Source organism: Canis lupus, chromosome 4 (assembly GCF_048164855.1).
Source record: "Canis lupus baileyi chromosome 4, mCanLup2.hap1, whole genome shotgun sequence".
NCBI lineage: Eukaryota > Metazoa > Chordata > Mammalia > Carnivora > Canidae > Canis > Canis lupus.
In genome coordinates this window covers 26,908,200-26,935,203 of record NC_132841.1, presented here as the reverse complement: position 1 = coordinate 26,935,203, position 27,004 = coordinate 26,908,200, and the positions used below count along the sequence as shown (strand labels likewise).

The 27,004-nt window shown below is 44.4% G+C and overlaps 1 protein-coding gene and 1 long non-coding RNA gene across 11 annotated transcripts in view; one reads left to right on the top strand and one right to left on the bottom strand.

Annotated features, from left to right (window-relative positions):
- LRMDA (leucine rich melanocyte differentiation associated) overlaps window positions 1-27,004 on the bottom strand; it is a 1,020,248-nt gene that overhangs the window by 416,191 nt on the left and 577,053 nt on the right. For 9 of the 10 annotated variants that reach the window (XM_072823715.1, XM_072823720.1, XM_072823721.1 and 6 more), the window contains 2 exons: window positions 26,391-26,525; window positions 16,276-16,393 (listed from right to left, as the gene is read on the bottom strand). In XM_072823715.1, coding sequence (XP_072679816.1) covers window positions 16,276-16,393; window positions 26,391-26,525 — 253 coding nt within the window. Of the gene's footprint in view, window positions 1-16,042; window positions 16,178-16,275; window positions 16,394-26,390; window positions 26,526-27,004 lie in introns of those variants that run through there. The other variant, XM_072823724.1, reaches the window with a different exon arrangement.
- Window positions 22,541-24,014, top strand: LOC140631524 (uncharacterized). Its single transcript, XR_012029065.1, has 3 exons — window positions 22,541-22,635; window positions 22,732-23,224; window positions 23,889-24,014. It is a non-coding gene; the product is annotated as an uncharacterized lncRNA (long non-coding RNA).

Below are 27,004 nucleotides of genomic sequence, written 5' to 3'. Positions count from 1 at the left end.
CCTGTTCTTTTTGGAACTCAGCTGAGCAGCTGTATTAGTTTGCTAGGGCTGCCATAACAAACACCACACCGGGTGGCTTAAACAACAGAAACTTATTTTCTCCCAGTTCTTGAAGCTAGAAGTCCAAGATCAAGGTGACAGTGGCCTCTCCCTTCAGCTTGGAAACAGCTGCCCTCTGGACATGGTTGTCCCTCTGTGCGTGCATACCCTTGGTGTCTCCCTGTGTGTCCTAATTTCCTCCTCTTATAATGACCACAGTCAGACTGGATTAGGGCCCACCCTGGCAAGCCTCATTTTCATTCTGTCACCTTGATAGAGGCTCTATCTCTAAATATGGTTAAAGTCTGAGGCACCTGGAGCTAGGGCTTTAACATATGAATTAGGGCAGGGGGTAGAGGGAGCAATTCAGCTCCTAACAGCTGCATTTCCCAGACTCCCATGCAGTTATGAATGTTCATATGACTGGGCTCTGCCCAGTGGAGGGGGGTACTAGTGATGCATGTTACCTCAAGAGCAGGTTCATAAATCATTTGGACACTTCCCCACACTCTCATTCTTGCTCCATGCGTTGGCTTCCATCCAGTGAAGAACTCCAAGACCCAAGAAAAAAGTAGAGCTACTGGAAAAAGGAGATTGGGCACTCCTCACTCTCCACCCAGACACTTTCAGTACTCTGAGAGTGATGAAACTACCAAGATCCAGGGGCTGCTTGTTACAGCAGTTAGCCTCTCCTGACTAATACACCTAGTCCCTCAACCAGTATTCTTCCCATTATATAACAAGGGTCTGTGGATATTACCCAAAATGAGAAATAAAATAACAGATCAACACCAGTTCCAAGGTCAATGAACAACCCAGGTGGGCTGCAGAAATATGAGTGGGGAAAAAAGCACTGCCATTTTTGGGGGTGCCAGGCATCTCAGTGAGCACAGCTCCCTAGAACCTTCTCTTACAGACTCTCATGGGGTCTCCTGGCCCCTCCTCCATGCAAGGCTAATAAATGAGAGGGGGAGGTAGGGTGCACATGACAATGATCCCTTTCTTATTTAAACAGACCATTTTTCTCCCCAATAAATGCTTTTTTTTTTGTCAGCTCAAATAGTCCCCTTTGATAGAAACCTGAAAATAATTAGCCTTAATAGCTCTGCTGTGAATAATGCTGCACAAGAAGGAGGTAGATGTTAATAGGAACCTTCCACTCCAAAACTAAGTCACCCTCTCGGCCTCCCTCCCCAAAAAAGAAATGTAACAAGAAAAAGATTATAGGTTTAGCACTACTTGGGAAGAAATGTATATTTGAAATAAATGCATGAAATCCTTTAAAAACAGCACACGCTGAAAACTTCATATTTAGTTTGATTTGCTTTCCAAATCACACAGACTGCACAGTTGCATACAATCTTTAAACAAGTACAACCCCTGAGAAGTGTGGATAGATTTAAGAGAAATAAAAGCAAGATCAGCCAGCTTGTAATCTTCTTTTCTCTTTTTTTTCCTCCCCAAAGCTGCATTAAATTGCCTATTGAGAACAATAACATATTTGTGCTTTTATAGGTAGATGATTGGTATTACACAAAGATTTGGCTAACAGTCTAAAGGCACATTCACACTGATCAGGATTGCATGCTGCTAATAATTTTTGGGATGCTCTAGGGAACCCATAATTCCCTAGGACTACAACTTAGCAGGTCAGTGCATGCTTGGTGGGAGCTCCTACAGATTCTAAGCCTCTTTTCCAGAACCATACCAACCAATAAGACCTGGGGGGAGCCCATTCCCAAAGAAAGCCTTGGAAATGTTAAGTATCCCATTTGACGTACATTCTCCTTCTGGAACAGGGTAGGTGTGATGGCTCATCCAGACTGGACAGCCAACCGGGAAATGGCAGCGAGACATTTTTATGCAGACCTTAAACCTGTTCATATGCCCATGCCCTGTGATTTAACAAACCCATCCCTGGCAAATTATCCGAGGGAAGTAATTGAAAAGAAACACTGACACACACCTGCCTCCACTCAACTACACTCAAGTAACAGTACTTTATGCTTAAGGTTAAGATCTAGAAATGGCAGGGAAACGGTTTAGTAATGGATGGTACTTACGTATCAATTTGAGGACGAATTGTACAGTCCATAAAAAGGGTAAGTTTGAGGACTATGAAGTAGCACAGTAAAAATATCAGGCAAATGCACAGAGCATTAAGCACACATAGAGTACCTATAGAAAGGGATAAGGTTTAGGAGGGAACAGAGCAAAATGAAAAGTCACAGCCTCAGCATGTAGGGAATACAGTTGAAAGATTTTCTTTGTTAATTTCCCTTAATGGGATCATAACATTGTTTTAAAAAAACATATAAAAATAAAATAAAGCAAAATGAAATGGTCCCTGGGCCTTTTAATCTTTGATTACCACGCATATGTCTGAGCCCTGAGATTCAAAAGCCAAGCTCAAATAGAACTTATAATTCCCCCTTTCGGGAATTCAGGAATTCCTTCCGAAGGAAGCTTGTGAAGGGTGGTAATATTTGGTCGCGTGGACAAACACAATCCGACCGTTGTCAGACTGGCTGTTTTATCTGCGATGCAGAAAAGCAAAGTTGCACGTAAGCATCAAGCATCAAGGAACATGGAGTTGGGGACATCCTATCACAAAACTACTCCACGGAGAGATCTGTTTACACACACACTCACACACACACACACCCAGGCACACATGGCAGCAGCACTAAGGAACTTCAGTTGTCATGCGGTATAACTCACAAGAATAACACATTTTCTAGAAACTGGAAACCCAAAGGAAGAGGCTGCATTGCACACCTCACGTCCATCTCTAGGAAGAGCTAAGTGACGCGGGCCACCAGCACAGCTCCTGCTCCTCCTGAGCAAACATGTCCTTCTGTCATTTCTGACATGCCTTAGAGAGGTGAGGCAAGGAGCTCCCTCTTCATCCTCCATGAAGCTCACACTGATTTCTGGCTGAAGCGGCCCACCTTTTCTAAGTGCTGTCCAAGGAAGTCATAGACTCTCACTGCTAGAAGGGACTTGAAGATCTCACCTCAATTATTACTTTTTTATTACAGAACTTTTTTGAAAGAATTGCTTCTCTTTACTGAGCACCTACTATGTGCCAGGCACTGTCGCAGAAGCCTGGCATGCATTTGTTTCTTATTGTCCCAACATATCTGCATGGCAGCTGTTACTGTCCCCATGACACAAACTGGGAAAAATTACAGTAAGGAGTGACTTGCCCAGGGCCACAGTCCTTTAAGTGGCAGAGAGGGATTGGAATCCACATCTCTGGACTCCTTGTCCCGAGCTCTCAGTAAAACCATTCTGCTTCTTTGGCACACTCAGGGGGACTCAGCATGAGCGGCTTTTGTGCAGGGGTTATAATTAGTTGTCTGGTCCCAGTTGCTCGCAGGGTAAACAATGTCTGATAAACCCACAACGCTGTAAGTATTTATTACATTGCAACCCAGCTGCCAACTGTCTAACCATTTTAATAAAAAGCTATTTTCTAAGGTTTATGTTTTATTGCGTGTATGACTCCCTTATTGGTTAGCATTTTGGAGTTGTGGAAAAGGTTATGAATTTAGAAACTGGCTGCATTCATATCATATTTAAAACTTAATGCTATTTTATTAAAGACATATGGGCCTCCAAAGTACACATATTAAATGTCATGTAAGAAAAGTAGCAGTTTAAATCATGGTCAAATTCATTTTTGACGTGACTCCTGAGGCTTCCCAAGATCTGAACTATTTCTTTGTAAATCTGGCAGTTTAACCACACTCATAAATCACTTTCAAAGCATATTATTTCTTAATTTTACTGCATTAGAGAGCGTTTGGCCTACACAGTGAACTGTTTGTAGCAGTTATGCGAACAAAGTTGCACATTTAGTCATATAATGTGCAAAAGAAGTAGGGAGGGGAGGCCGAGAAGGAAGAGCTTTTCATTCTTCAGTCTGTTCTACTTTATCCATTTTTACCTAAGCAAACACAACTCATAGCGTTCAGATGAGGCCTCTGTACGGCCCAACATGCAGAAGCCAGACATACGTACCCAGCCAGGGCTTTCCCAGCACAAGGAAGACAAAAAGACTTTGTCACTGAATCTTTTCCAAAATATCCGACGACTAAGAATTAGAAGGGGTACAGATATTAGACTTTAAAAAATATATGCTTCATTGAAACAGATTTTTTTCTTTAAAGGTGTGTGTCTCTGCGTGGTACAGCTCTGGATTGTTTTCTGACTATCCAGAGATCCAAGATCTCAGCCTAGGGTTTTCAAAGTCCTTCTCATGATGAGATAATCTTCTTGGGCGTGGTAAGCATCCCTCGGATTCCAGTGCCTGGGTTTCTCTGTTTTACCATAGGGGAGAAAGGGTTGACTCCAATGACAAATTCCAGGATCTTATCATCAGCCTTGATTTCTAGATTCATGGAGGGAACTGGAGGGGGATTAAGAGAGATGAGTCCAGGGTCACCGAAACGAAACAGCTTCTGGGCTCATCTCTGCACCAGGCATCCTTTTCCCGACATGGGCCCTGTGCGCAGACTCCTCTGTTCCATCGCTGTCCACTTGGGGTCACAGCCCTGGCGTCCTCCTGTTCCCAGCAGCGACTGCTGGGCAGCCTCATCCCCCACACTACACTCTTCTCCTGTGCCTCCTCTTTGCCCCAGCTCCCTCCTTCCACCATCCCCACAAGAACAAAAAGGCCTTGCATGTTGGTGCCTCGGGAGACCCTCAAATGGAGGAGGCAGAGCCTCCCCAGGATGAACACAGAGCCTCTTTCTCCTCCCATATTCCCTTCTGACAGATGCTTTACTCCCATCACAAGGTAGATGCTTAGTAAAAGCCTTAGAAACACTTCATTTAAGTTAAAATTCCGTTAAGCCACCAGGCATAGAGTGGCAACACTTCCTTCTATGCACTGAATTATGTACCTCCAGAATTCATACATTGAGGCTCTAACCCCCCAGTGTGACTATATTTAGGAATAAAATCTCTAGGAAGCAATTAAGGTTAAATGAAGTCATAAAAGTAGGGCCCTGGTCCAACAGGACTGTGGCCTTCTAAAAAGAGGAAGATCTATACTCTCTCTCTCTCTCTCTCTCTCTCTCTCTCTTTCTCGGCATTGTGAAGACACAGGAAGAGGGTGGCCCATCTGCAAGCTGGTAAGAGTACTCTCACCCGATCTAGATCATGCTGGTGCCACGATCTGGACTTCCAGCCTCCAGAACCATAGAAAAAAAAATGCATTTTTGTTGTTTAAACCACTCTATCGACAGTGTTTTGTTATGGCAGCCTGAGCTCATATATCCCCCCACCTCAAGCCCGAATTACCTTCCCCACTTTCACCTGCACAAACTGATGACAGCAATGCCACACAGACAGGAGCTACTTTGAAATTACACAGCTAAGAACACTAGCTGCTCCTACTTCTACATACCAGACATGGTGTTAGCACCTTACACATATTATCTCATTTAAATTTCACAACAAACATGGAAGGAGGCATTGCATGCCTGTATTCACAAGGGAGAAGCAGATAGCAGAAGGCGGAGGTTCAGGCTTTTAACCCAAACTCCACCTGAAATGTGCAGTAGGACTGGCCTCGAAACAAACAGCAAATCTGACAAGAGCCCAGGAACAGAGTAAGAATCACACATTTCCCATGGAATACAATAGCCAATAAATTCAGATTCTAAACCTTCCCAAAAAAGCAGCTGGAGGCAACTCCTTGAATCATGTCAAGAACAGAAGTAAAGGTGGGGTGGTGGGAGGAATGAATAAAAATGGGCTAAATAAAGCACAGGGGTGGTCATTCAGCCAGATAGCCTCTGTGACACTAAGAAATGCCAACAAAAAACAAGTGATTTACTTCAAAATTTCGCTCACGAGTTAAAAGCTTCATGGAGTCAAAGCCCCACTTAAAATTCCCCACTTCAAAAAAGAAAAAAAAAATTACAGCTTTGGAGCCTAGACAGAGAGCATTAGTTCACTGTTGAAAAGAAATAATGAGTTCTAATTCAGGTAATGTAGCTCAGAATTTACTGCCATATTTTAAAATGCACATGAAAAATAAAATTATCCTAAAATGTCCTTGGTGAAAAGGCTGAGTGTAATTGCTATCACTGACAATAGCATTGAACTTAGCTAAATTAACATCAAAGGAAGCCCCAATTACAGAGCATCTGTGCATTATTGATGGTGCCCTGTCTGTTAATCTAAGACACTCCACTGTAAGGAGCAGAAAAGCAAATAAAAGAGCTAATTGTACCACCAGCCTTCAGGGACCCCAAGGGCAGACCTGCCCTATCATGCTTGTGAAACACCACTTTGCCTGGTCAGAGGGCCAGGGAGGATGCACTTGGAGCCAGACTGTGTCCGTGGGCCCCAGAAGGCAGAAGGAAGCCACAGAGACCACAGGGGGATGAAACGAGGAGAGGCAAAAACACACTCCCCCCAGAATTGTACCCAACTCACAAGCTGGCCCCAGCAGCTACCTGAAAACATAGATGGCCCTGGAGGTCCGGGCAGGGAGAAATGAGCCCTCTGAAGAAATGGGCAGAGTGCAGTGGGAATGTGTCCTAACTCTCCTTCCTTACAACAAGAAACTGCTTCTTTTTACTTATCAAGGAGCCTGTTAGGGCAAAGGGCACCTTCTAAGAGAAAAAGTAATATTTTTAAAGATGTATTTATTTGAGAGAGAGAGAGAGAAAGCATGAGCAGGAGGTGGAGAGAGAATCTCAAGTGGACTCGCCGCTGAGCATGGAACCTGATGCAGGGCTGAATCTCATGACCCTGAGATCATAACCCAAGCCAAAATCAAGAGTCAGACACCTAACTGAGCCTGCCACCCAGGCACCCCAAAAAGGTAATTATTTTAAATGCAAAGAAGCTCTCCTCTGAGCATCAGACTCCTCCTTGAACCTACTATGTTGAGGTACGAGGTGTTACTGGAGCTCATACCAATACTGGTACTTACCTATTATACCTGCTTGGCTCTCACCTGGATGATATTCAAAAAGTATGGATTAGCCACATTCAGACAAACAGATTGTATTTTTATTGCAATCAGACTTTGTGAAGACTTTCTCACCTGTGTTCAAGTGGGACAGCCCAAGAGTACCCCACTATTTTAGCCTATCCACTACCTACTTTGCTTCTCTGGCTTTAGGGGCCAATTAAAACAATAAGTAAATGTTAAATACTGGAGACAACCCTTCCATCACTCAGCTGACATGAGTTTGCTTTTATTATCTTCTTATAGTTCACTCTTTTTGTCTGCTTTTGGGAGCTGGATTATACGCCCTCCCTGCAAGTTGATATGTTTAAGCTGTAACTCCCAGTAGCTCAGAATGTGATTATATTTACAGACAGAGCCTTTAAGGAGGCGAACAAGCTAAAATGAGGCCATTAGGATGGGTCCTAATCCAATATGACTAGTGTCCTAATAAGAAGCTGAAGTCTGGGCACACAAAGAGATAGTTGGGGATGTGCACACATACAAAGAACACCATGTGAGGCCACAGCCATCTGCATGCCAAGGACAGAGGCCTCAGAAGGAATCAATTCCTATCAACACCTAGATCTTGGACTTAGAGCCTCCAGAATGAGAAATGGATTTCTGTTGTTGAAGCCACCCAGTCTGTGGTATTTTGTTATGGCAGCCCTAGCAAACTAGTACATCTGCTATTAGTTGCAGGCAGTTTGGAAATAACCAGAACTCAAGAGCAGAAATTAGGACCATGCCATCGTCATTTTATCCTTTTTCCTTAGCCATAGAATTGCAAATACTATTAACATAAATCAGAGTTAACTTCAGAACAATGTTCATGATTTTCCCCCAGTGGGCCATCCATCGAGCAGCTTTCTCTGCCTTCTAGGATGTCTATCTGCCTGGGGCTTCAGTCCCCACCATCTGATGTTTCCATGTCCCAGAAGGGACTTTCTAAGTAAGGCAGAGCTTCATGAAGCCACAGAGTCTGCAAGGATAGGAAGCAAGGCCCTTGGCTCACTGAGGGGAAGGGTCTCTAACACTTTCCTGATGTCCTGTCACTCAGATCTCAGTCACTAGCCTTTTTTGTCTGTTCCTAAACAAGTAGCCTCTGTATTTCCAACCTCCTCCTTCTCTTCAGTGGGCTAGAATCACCAGGCTCAAAACAAATAATTAGTGCCGGGTGGGTGGGGGGGTGGGGCAAGTGGAATAAAGCATGTTAAGACTCAATGTTGTTCAAGCCGGCCAATGCACCTGTCGTGGGGAGAAGCTCCTTGCCAAGCCCTGATGCTGCACACAGAACGCAGGGTAACATTAGCTTTAAACACAGGTAACATGAGTACAGTGCCTCAACTTTATTCTATGAAAACCTCCTTTCTTATGGTAACATCTTTCTTTTTCTCTTTTCTTTCCTTTCAAGCTATTTTTTAAAAATAACAAAAAAGTCTAAATTACAAAAGCAAAATACCAGGAATTGTCTTCTCAAGTGGATCACGAAAATGTCAAGCTGCAAATGCACAGTTTACAGATATAATCAGCTATAAGGGCTCCCTATCAATCATTACCAGAGATCCCATGAGGAAGGACTCTTCACAGCCCACTTATGAAGCCTTAAATTCACTCCTAAAAAGCAAAGCAGCTATACCATAGCAACAGGGTCTTTGGAGTAAGGAGATGTCAAAGAACTTTTTAGGAAGCCATGGATCCATTTCCAGGGGAGTTATTATTGGGCCTCTGACAGCCATCAGCTCCCTCCTCATCCCAGCACCTAGCTCATTGACCTCTATGCCCACCTGAGCACCAACAGTGGCCTGAATGCTGGGAAGCCCTGGGCCAGCGGCTTCCTCTCACAGATTTCTAACATATCTGCTGTGCACAGAGCACTGTTACTCTCTCCCAGAAGAGACCTACCTGTACTTTCCTCCCACTTCAAACTTTGCCAAGGTTCCTTCTCATCCTCCAATTAAATGGCAAACTTGGCCTAAGAAACAGAGCTCTCCACAGCCCAGCTCTGACAATTCTCTGCCTAGACCATGCATTTCCACAAAATGGGTTGGGGGCAGGGTAGGGGAGTAGTCAGGAGGTCACAATGGAAATTACACAGTTACCTTTGGCTCCATTCCATATCCTCTTCTTCCTACTTTTTTACACTTGCCTCCCATCCTATTTTCATGTTGGGAAATATGTTAATTTTTAAGATACATAGGAGAAAGAATGTGAGCTTTGGAACCTAGGCAGACCCAAGGAAAAACTTGATTCTACATTGCTCTGTAATTTTAGGTGATGTGTGTAAATTCTCTGATCATCAGTTTCCTCATTTGTAGATTCAAGTACAAGGAGAAATTCAGGATAATATTGTCAAGTCACTGATATAATACCTAGTACACACTGGACACAATACATGCTAGGCACTGTTTTTATTCATACAGCAGGGAAGTGTCAACACATCTAATGAAGTACTACTGGGCAGTTGATCAACCCTGAGGCTGACCTTGCAATCCTAATTATTTAAGCATCCAGAGAGCCTACATAAGTCAACATGGTGATGCCAAAAACTAAAAAGTTGTGTCCTATTTAAGAGCTCTGGTTCAAGTGACCAGGGAAGGACCAAAGGGCATGATGGATGGATGGATGGATGGATGGATGGATGGATGGATGGATGGCTTTGAGTAGCAACACTACTCAAAATCCTAGTGGCTTACAATAAGAATTTATCTCTTGTGCAGAGGTCTGTGATTGGCTGGGGTCTGTGATCTGCTTCAGGCTGCAGGTTAGGTTCAGGTCTGTCCAATGTGTGCTTCACGTTGCCTTCACAGCAAATGGTAGACATGCAAGAGGAGTGAGTGGAAACACATGACACCCGGTAAGGCATTGGCCCAGAATTGGCATGCTCTTATTCCCACTCACAAACCATCATGTGGGATGGATGGGGAAGTAAAAAGAAATACACAGTTTTAGATAAACAGTGAAATTTACCACACTTGTCCCAATTGTGCAATTTTAGAAGCTATACGAAGTATCCTAGGGTTCCAATTCCATAGAGAGTGATACTTACATCCATGATTCTCTAAACATCTGTTGACAAAAGTGAGCATGGTGGAGGGAGGCCAAAAAGAGGAAGAGTGTGGAGCTGGACCCCTGGGATGCAGTGAAGGCCAGTGGCTCCAACAGAGACGCAACAATCTCTTGTGGGGCATTGGGCCTAATGCAGAGCAGTATGTGCTCTGTGCTCAGCACCTGGCCAGGCCCCAGGGACTTCTGGGAGAGGCTCTGAGAAGTTCCCTTCAACACTAACAGTTCTGTTTCACTTTCCTTCTCCCTACTGTGGATTTCAATTTCCATCCATAGGGATCTTCCAGGGGGCAGGAGATACAACTTTCCTGTCTATCTCTGATTCCAGACAGTGGCTATGCAAAAGCAAGGCAATGGAGACATACCAAAATTGCCCCTAAAGAACAGTACTCTGAAAGCATTTACTGGAGACCCAAGATGCCATGCTGCTAAAAACAGAGAAATAGAAAATCTTTCCCCCCACCTCAAATAAATGTGGTAAACTGTGAAATCAGGAAGAAGAATGAAAAACAAACAGACTGCAAATTTTTGGCTTCTGGAGTTGTTTCTAAACATATTACCCAAGCATCCTCCAAAACATAAATTAACTTAAAATTTCTCCTCCCTTCAAAACTTACTCTACAATAACTGAAAATAGAATCTGAATATGTCTGTAGACAAGAAACATCTGTATGAAAACAGAAAGGAGCCATAAAACACTAACATATTCAGGTAATTAGAAATATCCAGAAAATACACTGACATTTTTTAGTTTTCTTCTGAATGTTTGGCATGGTAGAAAACTTTCAATATATATTAACTTATCACCTATTTAACTACATGAATAGGTGGTTTACAATATTTATCTACAGCCATACCCTGGCTTTACATAAAACATATATTCCTGAAAACAGTGAGTATGGAGGAAATGTTAGTACTTGCAATCAACGTAGAGGTCGTTTCTGATAACTCGCTACATGTCTGCAACTGAGCTAGACTCTCCCAGCAGAAGCCACGAAAGCCCTACCCGGTGGTAGGGAAGAACTGGACCAGGCATAAAACAATCAAGTAAACCAAGCAAGCCACTAAGCAGGGCTCCTTTATGGTATAGACCAAAAATACAATGGCAGCTAAGCCCAGGAAAATCTCAATTAAGCTACACACAGATTCATGGAGCACCTCAATGTGTTTGCTGAGAAAAGTTAGTTTTTATTTCCCACAAGCCCTCAAACGAGCAAGTAGATTCTGAGAGCAGGACTCAGAGAAGGCCGCACAGGGAGGCAGGGAGCATGAGCTCAGATCACACCCGTGCCTTCCCCCGCAAGACTACCTAATGGAGAAGCCCAGGCCTGGCAATCAGCGTGGCCATAGGCCCCGGCACCATAAAGAATCACAGAGTAAATCCTTTGGAAAAACAAGTATGCAACCCAGAATCTGTCCTTTCTGCCAACGCACAGATTCAAGTCATTACATTGTTTTAAGGCAGAGGTCCCTTTCCTGCTTTTCCAGAGGACCATATTGAAGCAATAAAAAAAAAAAATGGACCACCTTTCACAATGGATCTACCAAAATGCTCTGTTGTTCCCAGCTCATTCTTTTGACGAGTGTTGGCTGAGCCTCTGCTATAAACCAGACACTGGGGATAAGGGAGCAATAAAAACAGGCAAGTTCCTACCCTCATGGAGCTGACATCTCAGGAGATGAGCAGCTGCTTCATTCTGACAAAAAAAAAGCTGACTTCCCGATGCTTCCATTCCCTATCTTTATGTTCGGTTGCCTTTTGTGTGTGTGTGCGTGTGTGTGTGTGTGTGTGTGTGTGTGTGTGTGTGTGAAATCCAAAATGTGAGCCATTTTGTGTGTCATCTGTGTAGACACAGGTGAAAGAAATGAAAGGAAACTGGGGAGTTAGGTCCTAATATCCATGTCAGGAGGAGTGGACTATGTAGTGTGGCCATGGAAGGAGGTGATCCTCACAATCCAAATAATTTCTGACTTTCAGTTTTAAGGTCAAGAATAAAAAAGATTTCCAGAAGGAACATGTACTCAGACGTTTATTCCTTTAACATTTCCTTCTCTCTCCCTTCCTCCTTCTCTCCTCTTCTCAACCACCTACTTTTGTCTCCTTCTGTCTCTGTCTCTCTCTTTCTCTCTCTCTCTCTCTCTCACACACACACACACACAGAGCCTCCAACCCACTGGGGAAAAAAAAAACATCCCAAAGATACACACACACACACAAATATACAAAACTACATAAATGCACAAACTACATGTGATAGGAAACCCAGGCATGCCCACATAAAGGCATACATTGCATGTTTTCAAGGACACACTGACACTCACAAACACTCCTGTTACCTTCTCTCACCTAAAGCAGAATGGCCACAATTATAAGCAAAAGTCACGTGTCAAAACACTTTCTCACACAGGCTGTGATTCTCAGTCTAGCTGCTCTCCCCACTGCTTCTATAAGGTTCTGAAGATTACACAGTTGGTAGCCAACTTCATATACATGCCTGTAAACAAGAGGGCTCAGCTTTAAATAATTATGTCAAAGAAATGACAACTGTACTCTTTGCCAGAACAGGGATGAATAATTACAAAGCCAGGACATAATTAAGCAATTCTGACTGTTGGGTTCTTGAACTGTCTGATGCGTAGGGCTGGCATGTCTGCCATGCATACCCCCCTGGACAGGCCTTGCACCCTTTTGATTTATGTTTCCCGATGTGGCGAGAGGGGATCATGGCCTGGCCATCACAGAAGCCTTTCTTTGGGGGCCTCCGCCTTCTCAGCGTCCAGCTTGGTGCCCTTGGCATGATTCCAGGGGCCAGTATTTGCAAAGATACCTATTTTCTTTAAAGTTCCAGGAAAGGAGCAAAGCCTAGCTGTTGTAGATTCCTTAGCTAACGACACAAACACACCAGTCTGGAGGAGTCAATTGGAGCCTTAGCTATCACTTCCCTAATGAATGATGGTGTCTTTCTAGAGGACGATCAGAGCTCTCGGAGAGAAAGCAGCCTTTAAACAACAAAAGCCACAAGGCAGCAATGAAGGGGGCATGTGTCATCACGGGAGAAGGCTAGAGCGAACTCGCACTCAAGCGCCAGGGCCTGCCGGGTACCAAATCAAACCTTTGTGACATAGGGGGTTTATTAGCTCCTGGATGATTTTGCATTTGCGTCAGCCTAGAACACCCGGACCGCCTGTTCCCTACCTCCAAGGCAAGGGCTGTGATTGGAGAGGCATTTTCCATTCTCCCAAATACTTTATGTCAGGAATAAAATGAAAACAGCTCCCCAAATCACGGCCTCCTTGATCATCCATCAGAGCATTCTGCTGAATAAGCACAACAGGCCGCTGCTGCCTGAGAAAGGACAGAAGCCAACTTGAGATCCCGATTCTGTGATGAAAAATAGGGCTTCACCAAGTGTGCTCAGCACAGCGTCGGCAATTCACGGGGAGTAAATTGCTCTCCACTTAGAAGCCGACTCCGGGTGTACACAGACCCCCCAAACATACATATGTATATACACACAGAGATAGAAAGCGAATATACACACCTGCGCGGGAACAAACATATGTCTGTACACACTGTGAGCAGGCGAAAACCAGCCCTTTGAACACCAATTTACTAATTCAGCAAGAAGCTCATTTGGCCTCTTTCTATCTGCCAGAGAAGTACCAATGCGTGTCTCTGAAACCAGGCCGAAGGGAATCGCCTGGCGTTCAAGAGAAGCATACAGTTTGCTATGAGAGCAAGACCCAGGGAAGGCCTCTGGTGCACCTGAAGCATCATGGCATAGATACGGCACCCAACTGGAAGCCCAGGCCCCTGGGTTCTGATCCCAGCTCTGCCTCTGCCGGGCTGTAGGGGCCGTAGGAAGGAAGCTCCATCCCCACCTGGTTCCTTCACCCACAAAATGAGAGCCCAGACCAGGTGATTTCTGAAGTCCTCTCCAGTTTGAAAATCATGTGACACTCCAGAAAGCTATGGAGTGAAGATCCTCATGCTTTGTCAGAGTTATGTCTGTCTCTCCTCAAATAATTAATGGGTATTTTTAAGCCTAATACCATTAGCAAAGACGTGGGAGTCAATCACACAAACATAAGCTAATTCTATAATTGATTAGAAAGTAATTTGGAGCTTTGAAGAGCATTTCTGCTGATGCTGTTAATGACTCAGAGCCGGCTCCTACTGGATTTTAAGGAGCCATACCCACCTGCTTCCAAAGCCAGCGGGGATTTTAGTCCCTGTTGCCCCCTCTACTCCAAGACAGCAATTCAGCTTTTACCTGTTTTCTTCTTTTAGGCCTTCTTATGAGGTTTTTATTTCGAACAGAGAAATGCATGGGGGAAAATGTTCGACTCACTTGCTCCAGAGGTAAGACCTGAGTTGAACGATGTGGCTCTGTGGGCAGACACACCAGGAAAGCTCCAGTGTCAGCTCTTCCTAGCCAGGCTGCCCAATGAACACCTCTCGGCCTCAGTTATCCCACCTGTATCACCTCCTATATTTCAGGGTGATTTGAGGACTCCCAGATCTGTACACACAGAGCCTGAGGGCCATGGTGAGCACACATGGAGCACCCCACACAACCATGATGGGTATTATAATTGGTGCCCCTTCAGATTTCCTGTGACAACACAGAGCTTCCCCTGTCAGGAACAGGGGGAGCAGGAGAGAAATATTGATCTGTCCTATAAAGTGCAGGCAGACTTAAGGGTAGAAAATGTTGAATGGGCAGGAACCCAACGTATTATAAACAGTTCATTTGTTGTCCTTTGTTTGGTGATGTTGGCTGCCTCTGGAATCTTTTAACTTGAAAAAAAAAAAGGAGGCCAAGAAATAAATTATTTCATTTGGACAAAATTACAAAAGCTGGAATAACTAAAGGCAGTCATGAGCAATACATCAAATCTCTGCCTCGATAAGGGAAACTGTTAACACTTTAATAGCTATGAAACGAATCACTCAATTAATTTCCCACATGCTGAAACAGGTAACAATACATTTATCTGCCAGTATTATACCCTCCGTATCATATATTTCCACAACTGTTAGCAATTTTATTCAGCATAACGGGAAATAAGTTGCACCTCATGGATTCAGGGAGAGAAAGTGGCCCGAGGTCTGCTGCCAGCTGAGCAACTTGATGGAAGAGGTTTCGTTTTTCTGTTTTGGTTCTGTTTGTTTTTTTCTCTTTCCCTCTTAATCATTTCCAATGCATGTGCAAGGTGCTCTAAGTCAATAGGCAAGGACAAACTAGACCTCCAGGATTTCTGGGCCAATGTTTTCAACACACAAGCTAGGGTCCCACAGGAAAGGGGGCCCTAGGTAGCTCCATTGGGCTCTGGGGCAGTGATGGACCTTGAAAGGGGTCATCAGGGGTCATCTGGTCCATTCCCCAGCCCTGGGCTTCACAGAAGGATCCCAACTCCTCCCAAAGAGATGACTTTCCACATCCTTAAACATTTCCTTGACTCTGAATCCAAGACTCAAAGCCATATATCTCCTGCCTTATCAATACTGTCATGAAGATGGCACCATATGCACTTCCATGGGCTCAATGCAGACTCAGTTGATAAAGGAAAGGGCAGTAAAACTATTCCTAAGAGCTCTGGAGAGCTGCATCTAGAGAGGATACGCTAGTCCCAGGTCACATTGTCAGGGGGGAAGAAAAGGCCTTTCCCACTAATTATATCTCCAAGACCTGTTGAGCCTTCATACCTGTGAACAGAAGAAAATCACTCTCCCCTACCTCCACTACGGCCCCAAGAAAGAAGAGCTCCTTCTGGGTTACTAGAATAGTCCTACCCTCCTGAGGAAAAGGAAATGCCCCAGGCTTTCTTCTTTTTCCTTTCTCAGCAACAGACCTGTAGAGACCCCACCTTGTAAATGAAACATCTTCAAGAAGGCACTTTGAAATCTTCCCCCCAGAATGTCACCACTGGGCTGTATATGGTGCTGCTTTATTGGTAAAAGAGCCACCTGGGTGAAATCACCTTCCAAATGAGGTCCCCTTAGATAGATCGCAGGAAGATCCAATTTATTCCCAGTCCTACGTCTTGCTAGGCCAACAGCATATCCACGGATAAAACCCTGGTTGGAGATCTCTCCTGCATTCCAAACACAGAAAAAGGTCCTCTGTGCTCAAAGAATAACCAGTAGGGCAAGACATAAATCCCTGGTGAAGACCAGAAAGTTGGCAGCTTACCTTGGGCTTCACCACCTTCATGAATGACCCTCTGACCAAAGCTTCCTCTCGTTCTTGTCTGGTTACTTTCCGGGCATCCAGAAACTTCAAATTGGGCAGCTTGTGCAGAACAAAGCATCTGAAAGAAAACAGAGACAACTCAGGAGGGTAGGCAATGGCCTCAAAGATCCATGCAATTTGTCTCATGCTAAGGGATCTACATCATTAGGTCTTCAGAAGTTTAGATCTTGGTTGCCGCTTCTCTTTCACAAAGAATGAACAATCACTCTTTGCAGAAATCCAAATAATTATATTTCACACACACAACTAAACCTCAAAAATATACACTAACGATTGCTCTTGATTCAAATATAGACACACACACACACACACACACACACACACACACACACACACCTGGATGAGCCAGGAGGATCCTGTATTCCCCTGCCCTTCCATTCTGGAAATGGGCCCAGCTTCTTTGCCATGCAGAAAGTTCTCAGAGAAACTAATCTACAACCTAGTTGTACCATTTGTGTCACTGCCTTCCTGTGGGTCATAACTCTCATTTCTGAGATAAAAGCAATCTTTGGGATGCCTAGCTGACTCAGTCGGTAGAGCATGTGACTCTTGATTTTGAGGCTGTAAGTTCAAGCCCCACAATGGGGATAGAGATTACTTGAAAATAAATCTTTAAAACAAAACAAATCTTCAGTTTGAAACTAAGACGGGAGACATTGGCCATCCAGGACAATAACTAGAACACAGGTTGTGATAACATGGATGACTTCAGGATAGAAGCTAGGAGCACACATAGCTGAGAAATGCTTCCTTGAAGAATCAAACAGGGACCATCCCTGAGTTACTTCCACACTGGCATGATGACGATTATCTTTACCAAGGTAAAACAAGAAGAATAAGATTCTAGAGGATTTTAAAAAATATTTTATTTATTTATTCATGAGAGAGAAAGAGAGGCAGAGACACAGGCAGAGGGAGAAGCAGGCTCCTCACAGGGATCCTAAAGCAGAACTCAATCCCAGAACCCCGGGATCACACCCTGAGCCAAAGACAGACGCTCAACTGCTGAGCCACCCAGGTGTCCCTCCAGGAGATATTAATTTAATAGCCCAATAAATACTAATGCAAATTCCCCCCAGAAAGAGTCTTTGGTGTCCATCATGGCCTCCAAGGATAAGTTAATGGCTACTTGTGTGAGAAAATATTAGGCAGGTATATTTGGAATTGATGAGAAGATCCACGTGGCCACGGGATAGATATATAAACATATAAATAAATATATAAAAGGCATAGACACCTGCCTATTCTTCTGCTTCCTCAGGGACAGTTATCAACCCAGATGATTTCTGTCGAGCCCCCATACTTGGTCACTTAAAGGAACAATTGTTTAGACCCTGTCCCACTTAGGAAGAAGAGGTAAGTACCCAATGTCAAGAGCAGTAGATTGTCTTCATTGGAATCTGGCGTTTCCTTCCTATACTCAGCCTCCTCAGTGTTTACTCATCTTTCAAATCCCAACCCACATGAACTTTTCTCCTGCATCTCCAGACCACACTGTTTTCTTCCTTCTCTGTACTCCCGGGATATACCGGGAGCACCATACCACCTAACGCTTGGTTGTTTTTTTTACGTTTTTTATTCATTTTACTGGTGTTCAGTTGATGTCCTCACCTGTAAGCTTCTTAAAGGCAAGGACATTTTTTTTTCTCATCCTCATACTCTCTCAAGAAGTAGCATTAGACTAGACTCAATAAAGTTTATTTCAGTTATACGAATATTTCTTGAGCACCTGCCTTGTACCAGGCTCCAGGTATAGAGAGGTGATTACAACACAATTCCTGCTCTTACAGGGGTTCTCGGTGTAATGGGGAAGATAGACTCAAATAGACACAGTATTGACATTCACACAGCTAAGTGCTGAGATTGGAGTTATGCGCAAAGCAATTCTGGGAGCACAGAGAAAGGGACCAAACATCACACACTGGATGACTGAAAGCTCATGGCTAGAGGAAAAAGAGGAGAAACAGGAAATCTCAAGTGATGATCTTCAAAGAACCAAACCCTAAGTCAACCCTGGGCACCGAGCTTTTTCTCAGTGCAAATGTGACCTAGAGTATGTAGCATGCCCCCCTCCTCACAGGAGCCTTGGGCACCGGAGACCAGCTCCCACATTCATTAGAGGTCTCACGTCACCAGGTGGCCTCCATATACTTGCCCAAAGATCTGGATGACTGCTGAAATACCAGAGAAAACAGCTTAGTGGCTTCCCGTCAAAGTACTCCTTCAAGTGACAAGACTCTTGAGTTATTTTTGAGGTACAGATTTCTTCCCCAGAAATGGCCACCCCAACATCTGAGGTCCCAGAAATTGGACTGTCCACTTCCTCCCTAGTCTCAATCTATTCTTTTCTTTCCAACTTCTCCCTGAACCTCTCCCTTCCCTTTCCAAATACCCTCTAGCCTCCTCCAAAATCAGAAAGTTTCCAAAAAGCCTCAGATGAACTTCTCTCCTCCAGTAGAACTCCCACTGGCCTCAGTCAGTGTCAGAGAAAACTTCCATCTTCTGCTTATAGCAGCAAAGTCTTGATGACAACAGATTCTTTCAAATAAAGACATGTACAGACGGAAACAATATGTCAGGAGTGACGCTCAGAGGAGTAAAGACACCCACTAAGTGTAGGGTGGGAAAAGATGAATATTCAGGTGAAGAAAACATCAGTATTAGAAAATCAGCCAATGTTTAATGATGGAATGAAAGATGTCTTCACGGGGCTGGCAGGAACCATGATGACAACAGACAGCACGTTGTCATTTTGCCCCACTTTGGATCACAGCCCTGAAATCAAAGGAGAGAGAGAGAGAGAGGTGCTGGCTTTTAAGCTAGTTAAAAATGTTAGATGACAAAGAGCTGCTGTTTTCAGAGCACTCTTCTTATACAATCGAAGAAACAGCCCATGAAATAGGCTGCCACTCATCCCTGAAACTAGGGCTGACTTGGCTCCCATCCTCACGGCCAGTCTGGGGCTTCTAGGTGGTTGATGCCTGGAGAGGTGTGAGGGACACCAGGAAGGCCTGGCCCAGATAACTCAGCCTGAGACTCAGCCCAGGTCCAAAGATCCCCACCCAGAGATGTCTTCATACGTGCACTCACACAACCAGTAATTGCTGAGCTGCTACCACCCGTCACAAACTGTGCCAGGTGCAAAGAATAAGGTGATTCGCAAAACAGACGAGGTCCCTGCTCTCAAGGAGCTTAGAGTCCAGCACAGACATTCTCAAACTTAAGAGGGCATCGGCAACCCCTCGAATCTGGCTTGCTGAAACACAGATCACAGGACCTCACCCCCAGAATTTCTGATTCCCTACATCTGCCGTAGGGCCTGGAATACACATTTCTAGCAAGTTCCCAGGCAGGGGCGGCGAGGCTGATGCCACTGGTCCTGCTGCAAGCCTCTGTCCAAATAAAATTAACACCACGAGGAATAACAGCTTTGAAATTACGAGGTTGGTGACGTGATAGGGAATCTCCCTCCCGATTCTGCTGCCAGTCTGCCATGCACCATATCTGGTACAGAGGGCGTGGAGGGCGGCCACCTCCAACACATCTCTCTGCCCCTTGGCGGTTTGCAACTAGCTCCAAACACCCCTGCCAAGTGATAAGTCAGTGGGCTCTCTGCCCGCCTGTCCCATCCCGGGCTTGGGAGATCTATTTCCCTTTGTTCTAGGTCGTGTCAGGGTGTCAAAAGCTGCAGCTTCCATCCCGGGTATAATACAAGTTTGCCATAAAAATACAACCGAGGATTCCCGGAGCCACAGAATGAAGGCCTTTACAATATCAATTCAACCCTTGTAAATTTAATCCAGGGTTATTTGTTGCACCAAAATCTCTTTACCGTGATGTATTACTTAGTTACTGGGGTTATCACAGCCGTATCCTAAAGTTGCATAGTACATAAAACACTTCAGTTAACAATGCGAGAAGGCTAACTCCCCCAGATAACCTGCAATCACAAGGGCTAGTCCAGATGACATGCCTCTGTCAGCTTCCACGAGCTATTGATGGTTCAATCAGTTTGTTTTGAAGGTAAAGTACAACAAAAGGGCAGTAAACTTATTCAGACTGTCAACAGGGGCTATCGGGAATGGGGCTTGCAGGTAAGTAATTCTGGGTGTTTTAAGGCTATTATCAAACAGCAATGGTTGAAGGAAGAGACAGCTACTAATAACACAGAAGGCAGCCATCATAAACCACTTTATGGCAGAAACCCCCGTCCATAAATCCTACGACACCCGGAGACAGCTTCAGATTTATAAAACCGCTTGTTAAGCCAGGGCCCTGCTTAATGAAAAGAGATCGGTCTAAGTTCTGAGTCTCACGTCCCTAGCTCCTGAGGGTGACTCTAACTTTCCTGACCTTCCCAAGGTGGCTGGGCCAAAGCCCTGGGGCTGGGCGCTGGAAGTCAGGGGCGCTCTGGCTGCGATGGGGAAGGTGAGGTCATCTAGAAGAAATCTGGGATGCTGGGAACGTGTGCGAAGGCTCATCATTCGTTTCTGTCTAAAAGCAGATTCTCTAAAAGTGCGACCCGCACACAGAGCCCTGCAGGTTCTCTCTCTTTTCCTACGGTGTGCTCCCTTTTCTTAAAGGACGCCTCTGAGGAGACACCTACACACTGGCAGGGGGAGAAAAGGAAGAGCAGAGGGCCTTTTCTGTTTGTTTTTGCTCCCAAATCAATTTTCTCTGCCCAAATCCCAAAGCTCTGGCATTTTTCATCTAGACTTCAAAGGGAGAGGAGGACACTCTTCCCTCCTGCTCAAACTGCTACCCCAGGGGGTGCTGGCTGCTTCCCGGGGAACACCACACAATCCCAGAAACACCAAGACGGCTCCCCAGTGTCTGCTCCTGCGGTTGGCTACCATGTTTCTTCCTCTGAGACTCTACTAAAGAAATACCAAGTTTCCAGATCCTAAGGGAATCAGAATGCAGGGTCCCCTGGAGGTTTTCCCTACCTCTTTCCATTTATGGCAACATGGAATGCCCATCCTTCCCATGATCTCTTGCCGCCTTACTGCCCCCGGGCGTGGGGGTTGGTGGGGAGACATGGTGCAAGCTACTGATGATCCACTGGGGGCCTCTGAAGTCAGCAACGGGTCACCCAGGAACTGTTCTCAATCATCCACAAAGCCTAACAGGATGGAGTGAGCACGCCAACAAAATATCAAGCTGCTCTGCTTTTCCCTGCATTACCTCAACCCCGTTTGGTAACACTGGTTACCTCATGCTAATCAAAAGCACTCATCAACCGCTAAATGCGTCTGACTAATTGTCAAAAGTTAGCAATGGCTGAGATGTAGCTCAGTAAAGAAACCCAAGCTTATTAAAGAGACGAAAGGGGGAGAAGATGAAACAGAGGAGAGGTCTTCACAACAAAAAGCGTGGAGACTGACCGGGTAGAGGAAAGGGTCCAGACTCTGGGTTTATTTAGCTTGTGTGATCTTGGTTCAGGCCACCTTCCTGAGCTTCGGTGTCTCCATCTGCATAATGAGGAGAACGGGCTAGATGACGCCTCAGCCTCTCTTAAGCTTCAGCCTGCTTGAATTCTGTGTGCCTCCAAGTTAATTTCCAATAAACACATCCATAGCCTCCTTTCTTATTACTCCAATTTCCTTATATAACCACCCCCTCACACCTCCAGGTAAAAGAGGACTGTGAGAAAAAGTCAATAAAGACCAAAGAGTAATGAACAAACACTGTGAGTGGAATAACTCCAGATGCTCAGAGAGATGACAATGATCTCACTCTAATGAGCCGAGGTGAGCTCACCTACAGCATTAATGAATGCCTGACAACTGGCAAAGGCCAGCTGATTTTCCTCACAGTTCACCGGCAGCATGTTTGAAGTCTCCGTGCAAACAATACACCCACAGGACAGAGCAAGGCCCTCTACAGAGGGTAACCAGCAATTACTCTGTGGGCTTCTGTCACTTTGATCTCTGGGTCGTGACCTTTGCTTTCTTGTGATCTTCAAAGCCCAGATTGTAGATTAGCTGGAGAATGCTAGCTGGGTTATGTAAGCCACAAGTTTAACAGCTCCTATTCGGCTGGGAAATGGTGGCAGCCCGGGACAGCCAACAGACTGCGGAGGGTCCCTCCCTCCTTCCCTTTGGCTGAGTGCTACAGACACTGGGCAGGCCCCGGGCTGCTCTCTGTGAGGGAACAAAGGAAGGGTGTCACGTTTTAAATAATTTAAAGTTGTGAGAAATACAGAGGGGCCTACTGAGGAAGCAGGAGGAAGGAGAGGCCAAGCAGAGATTGGAGTGGCAGGAGGGAATGAAGGAATGGCAGGAGGGTTTGGTGACAGAGGTAGAGCCAAGAGACCATGAGACCAAATCCTGCAGTTGAGAAGCCAGGCCTAGCTCTTGCGTACTGTTGACTTTCACTCCGTTGTCTTTCCTGCAGGAAGAAGAAAGAAAAGAACTGCAAAGGAAGACGAGAAACAGACCACTCCGCGCACCCAAGTTTCCCATACGTGACTCATTTTTTGGCTGGTGTTGAATTCCACAGGAGGCCTCAGGTGGTTTCCTAGTATGACGGCGGCCTCCCAAGCCAACCAAGCTCTGCCTCACCACTCTCTTCCCTCCCAAATCCTGAAGGCTGCTTGTTATCATGTTCACCTCCATTCAACATTCATCCCAAAATAGTGGCACAGTGTGTACACACAGCAAAGCATGGGCAAGTTCAAGCTGCTATAATAACAAGGCAATGGACATTTCTCAGCCATGAACTGTGATGAATGGCAAAGAAAAAACCCCAGGCGTGGTTTGCTCCTGCCCCAGCAGGACCAGGGCACCGCTCAACAACTTGGTAGTATGTTCATGCTCACATACAGATTTAATGAGCCCGTTTTACGGTGGGGATATGTGCCAAGAAAATCCAACTGTCTGCACAGGGGGTAAGGAAGGAAGGAGAAGGGGTAACCTTGGGGGATGGGAGGAAGGACTCAGCAGAAAGTGAAGCATCTGTGAAGCCATTTCCAATAACTCCATAAATCTAGTCACTTCCCACTTCTGCTCCAGTGGTTGGCCACAACGTGACCTAAAAGTGGGCTGACCTCTCTGAAATCAACACCTCCCGGAGAAATGAAACAGACGTACTTGTTTTGATGTATGGCTGGGTGACATATTATAAATATTACATCACATAACCACAGAGGATGCCAATCAATAAGAAATTTTTTCAGACAGCACTAAATGAGCCATGGGTTCTTGCTTCTGAATACACTCCTTTAAGGCTCCTACTATTGCTTAAATGATTAATAGAAGACATATTGTCAGAAAATGTACTTAAAGTGAAAAACAGTAAACTGTAGAAATATCATTCATTTTTTAAGCAATTTTCTAGTGAAAATGTCACATAAATTTACATAGAGGCCCTACTATTAGGCTCTGGGTAACAGCTAGAAGGAAGGCAGACCTCATGCTTTGTAGGAGGAAGGGGCAGGAAAATATTTTACCAAAAGGCAAAAAAAGAAGGAGGCTGCATTGCCTGGTAGAAACTCAAACACTACAAGAACTCTGGATTTAACAGCCGTATTGTAAAACCCTAAAATTTCTCAGGGGCAAATGAAGCACAAACTCCAAGATGAAGAAAGCAGGGCTGCTTACAGACCAGAGAACAGAACTACATCATATGTACATTTATCTCATCCAAATGTAAGTGTGAGAGTGCTTGTCAACCAGAAATAAAAAATAAAAAAATAAAAATGAATAAAAAAATTTTGACTCGCTAGAGAATAGGCCTACCATTCCACTCAACCATCATGTGCCGTGCAGTGAATGTGTGACTGGATGGGCACACCTGTAATGTTCCTTCCAGTGTCCCTACTTCCTGTTCCTCTCAGAGCGTGAGCATCTCGCCATTGTTGTGGGTGATTTATGGACTTTCTAGGGTAATTCTGACTAGGTGTGATTTCAGCTGTTATGTGGCCCTTAGAATCCAGTTCCTCATGGCGACTTTGCCATATGTGCATGAACAAACTACCTTCCCAGCCCCCCATCCCTCAAGCCCAACAGAACTGGAGTAATGAGGTCGGGCTGAGTGGGTGCCAGTGCCAGCACACGAGATAAATCACTCCTCTAGAACCCAGCCCTCCCTGAAGGATCAGGACCCAATGTCCACCACTTGGATTGAGTCTGAAGGATAATCCCTTGCTTGTTGACTGTGTTTGTTGACATCAAATGGGTCTGAATCCAAATAGGCAGTGGGCATTTGAGGTACCCAGAGGGCCATACATCTCTCTATAAGCACTCGGCTTCTCAGAAGAAAGAATAATATTCAAGCTGGCTCCAGCAGGGAGTCTGCTTGAGATTCTCTCTCTCTTTCTGCGTGTGTCCTCCTGCTGCGTGTGCTCTCTCTCGGGTAAAATAAACAAATAAATCCTTTTTAAAAAAAGAATTAAACACAGAAATCTAAAGAAAAAAGTCAAATGAAAATTTCCTAAATCGTGCTTGGTTTTCTAAAAATGTTGACTAAAAGAACTTTCTTGGACTTGTTAGACCCTTCCAAGACACATCTTATAAATTACTGCAAGAAGATAAAATATGTTTTAAGAGACCCCTTCATATCTGAAATCAGGCTCCTAAAGGCTTCAGAGTTGATAAGAGTGTTAAAGAAGCAAATTAAGTTCTAAGCGATTAAGCAACTTACAAGGTTGATTTAGAAATGTGTAACTCTTCACCTGCTGGATATTAATCATATTTCTCCTAACAGAATTGACATTCAAATCTGCAGGGTCACATCCAAATGAAAATCTTCATAATGAAGAAAGACTTAATATATTTCTTAAAAAGTAGGGTTAGAGTTTTATTCTAAGATGATTTAAAATAGTCTCAGACCCCTTACAAAATTAATCAAGAAACCTAGAAAATGAGGCTAAAGGTACACAATGCTTCCCCATAAGGAAATATAAGCAGATTCCTGCTGTAGCTTTATGTGTCTTTGTGTATATGTTTTTAAAATATACAGTGTTCAATAGCCTTCAGTATCTCCTACAGCTTTGCCTTTATACAATATGAACTCCACTGACTTCATTCCTTCATGGATCACCACTGATTTTTATAGGAGTCCCAAGAGAACAAGTTTCTTTCAAACCATTATCTTCTTTACCTAATCCTTCCGAATTTACTATCTAGCAGCCTTACCTGTCTTACATTTCCCTCCTTCTTTCCCCTCCCCTGCCCACACTGATTCAGTGAGGATGTTACTGAGAGCTTGTATCATAATGAAGAAAGAGGCTACACATATGAAAAGATCATCTAAAAACATTTGCAAAACAACAGTCAAGAATGAAGACACACAACTCAAATGAAGAAAATTATAAAAGGAGTCTAGTGAAACTGGTAAGCTCAAGGAGTCTACCTAAAACAGATGACTTTGGGTCAGGTATTTCAAAGCACATGGTTTAGTAGTAGAGAGGGGGGGAGGACAAGCATTTCTCCTTAGAGCTCATCAAAGCACGTGGTTGGTGGACAGTGAGGCATAGCTCTATGGAACAAAGTTATGGGCCTGCTGGGAGTTCCTCTTGGGATCCCATATAAGCTCCCTCATTTTCATGGGAAGTGTCCTCTCTCTAAAAGGTGACTCTGAGGCTGACCACAGGAAAATCTTATAACATGGAGCATGGGTAAACAAAATGTAGCCCATGGGTCAAAACTGGCCCTCTCCTTGTTCTTGTAAGTAAAGTTTTATTGAAACATAGCCCTGCGTCTTCATTTACAAATTGTTTATGGCCACTTCTTCACTACAACAGCAGAGTTGAATCATTGTGATAGAAACCATATGACCTTCAAAGCTTTAACATACTTATTACCCAGCTATTTACAAAAAAAGTTTGTTAACCCCTGGCCTAGACCACCGAGCAGATTTTCATGTTTCTTGGTTTCTGTGACCTTGATGGAGGGAGACAATAGTTATAGGTTATCAAAAAGTTAAAGTTTAGTATTATCATGGGAAGTCCACTGATGCTTACCAAACATCTATTATGTATCCCATAATGCTATCCCCTTCAAAAGATGCTATTTGTCCTTTTCCCACCATGTTCAAACCCCTTAAAGACTCACCTGTATCTCTTATAGTCTTCCTCATCTTTTTCCAAGCTGACCAGCTCGTTGGGACATGCCACGTTACCCAGCAGGCTGAGGTACTCCAAAGCTGGTGTCACTTTTGCCAGGTGATCAAGCAGACACTCCAAGTCAGTGATGTGTCTAAGGTTAAGGATTTGGGCCCTGAGAGACAAAAGGCCTAGCAAGGAACACAGACTCTGTCAGGCACAGTGCAACAGCGGACAAGTCCAGTCTGCTCCCAGGAGATGACATGGGTGAAGATTGAAATCAACTGAGCTGTGAGGTCTCTAGCGTGGCTAGTTTTTCACTCCTGCTGGAAACACAGCCCAGCTATTCTCTGGGCAGGTAAGACTAAATCCAAATCACTTGAGAGAGAATAAATGAACGTAAGTGTTGATCGCGCTTTTCATTCCTATATAGCGGTTTCCACGTGGTAAAGTATTTGGCTATTTGTAAATCCATAAAGCTATTTTTCTAGTAATGAAAGCAAGAAATTATTTCCAAAGTCCCCAATAAAGGAGTAATTTAAGGGGTAATTTATCATTAAAACATCCAAGAATGGCATAGATACAAGCAGGGACTGGCCTCCTCTTATGATCTGAGAGCCTGGG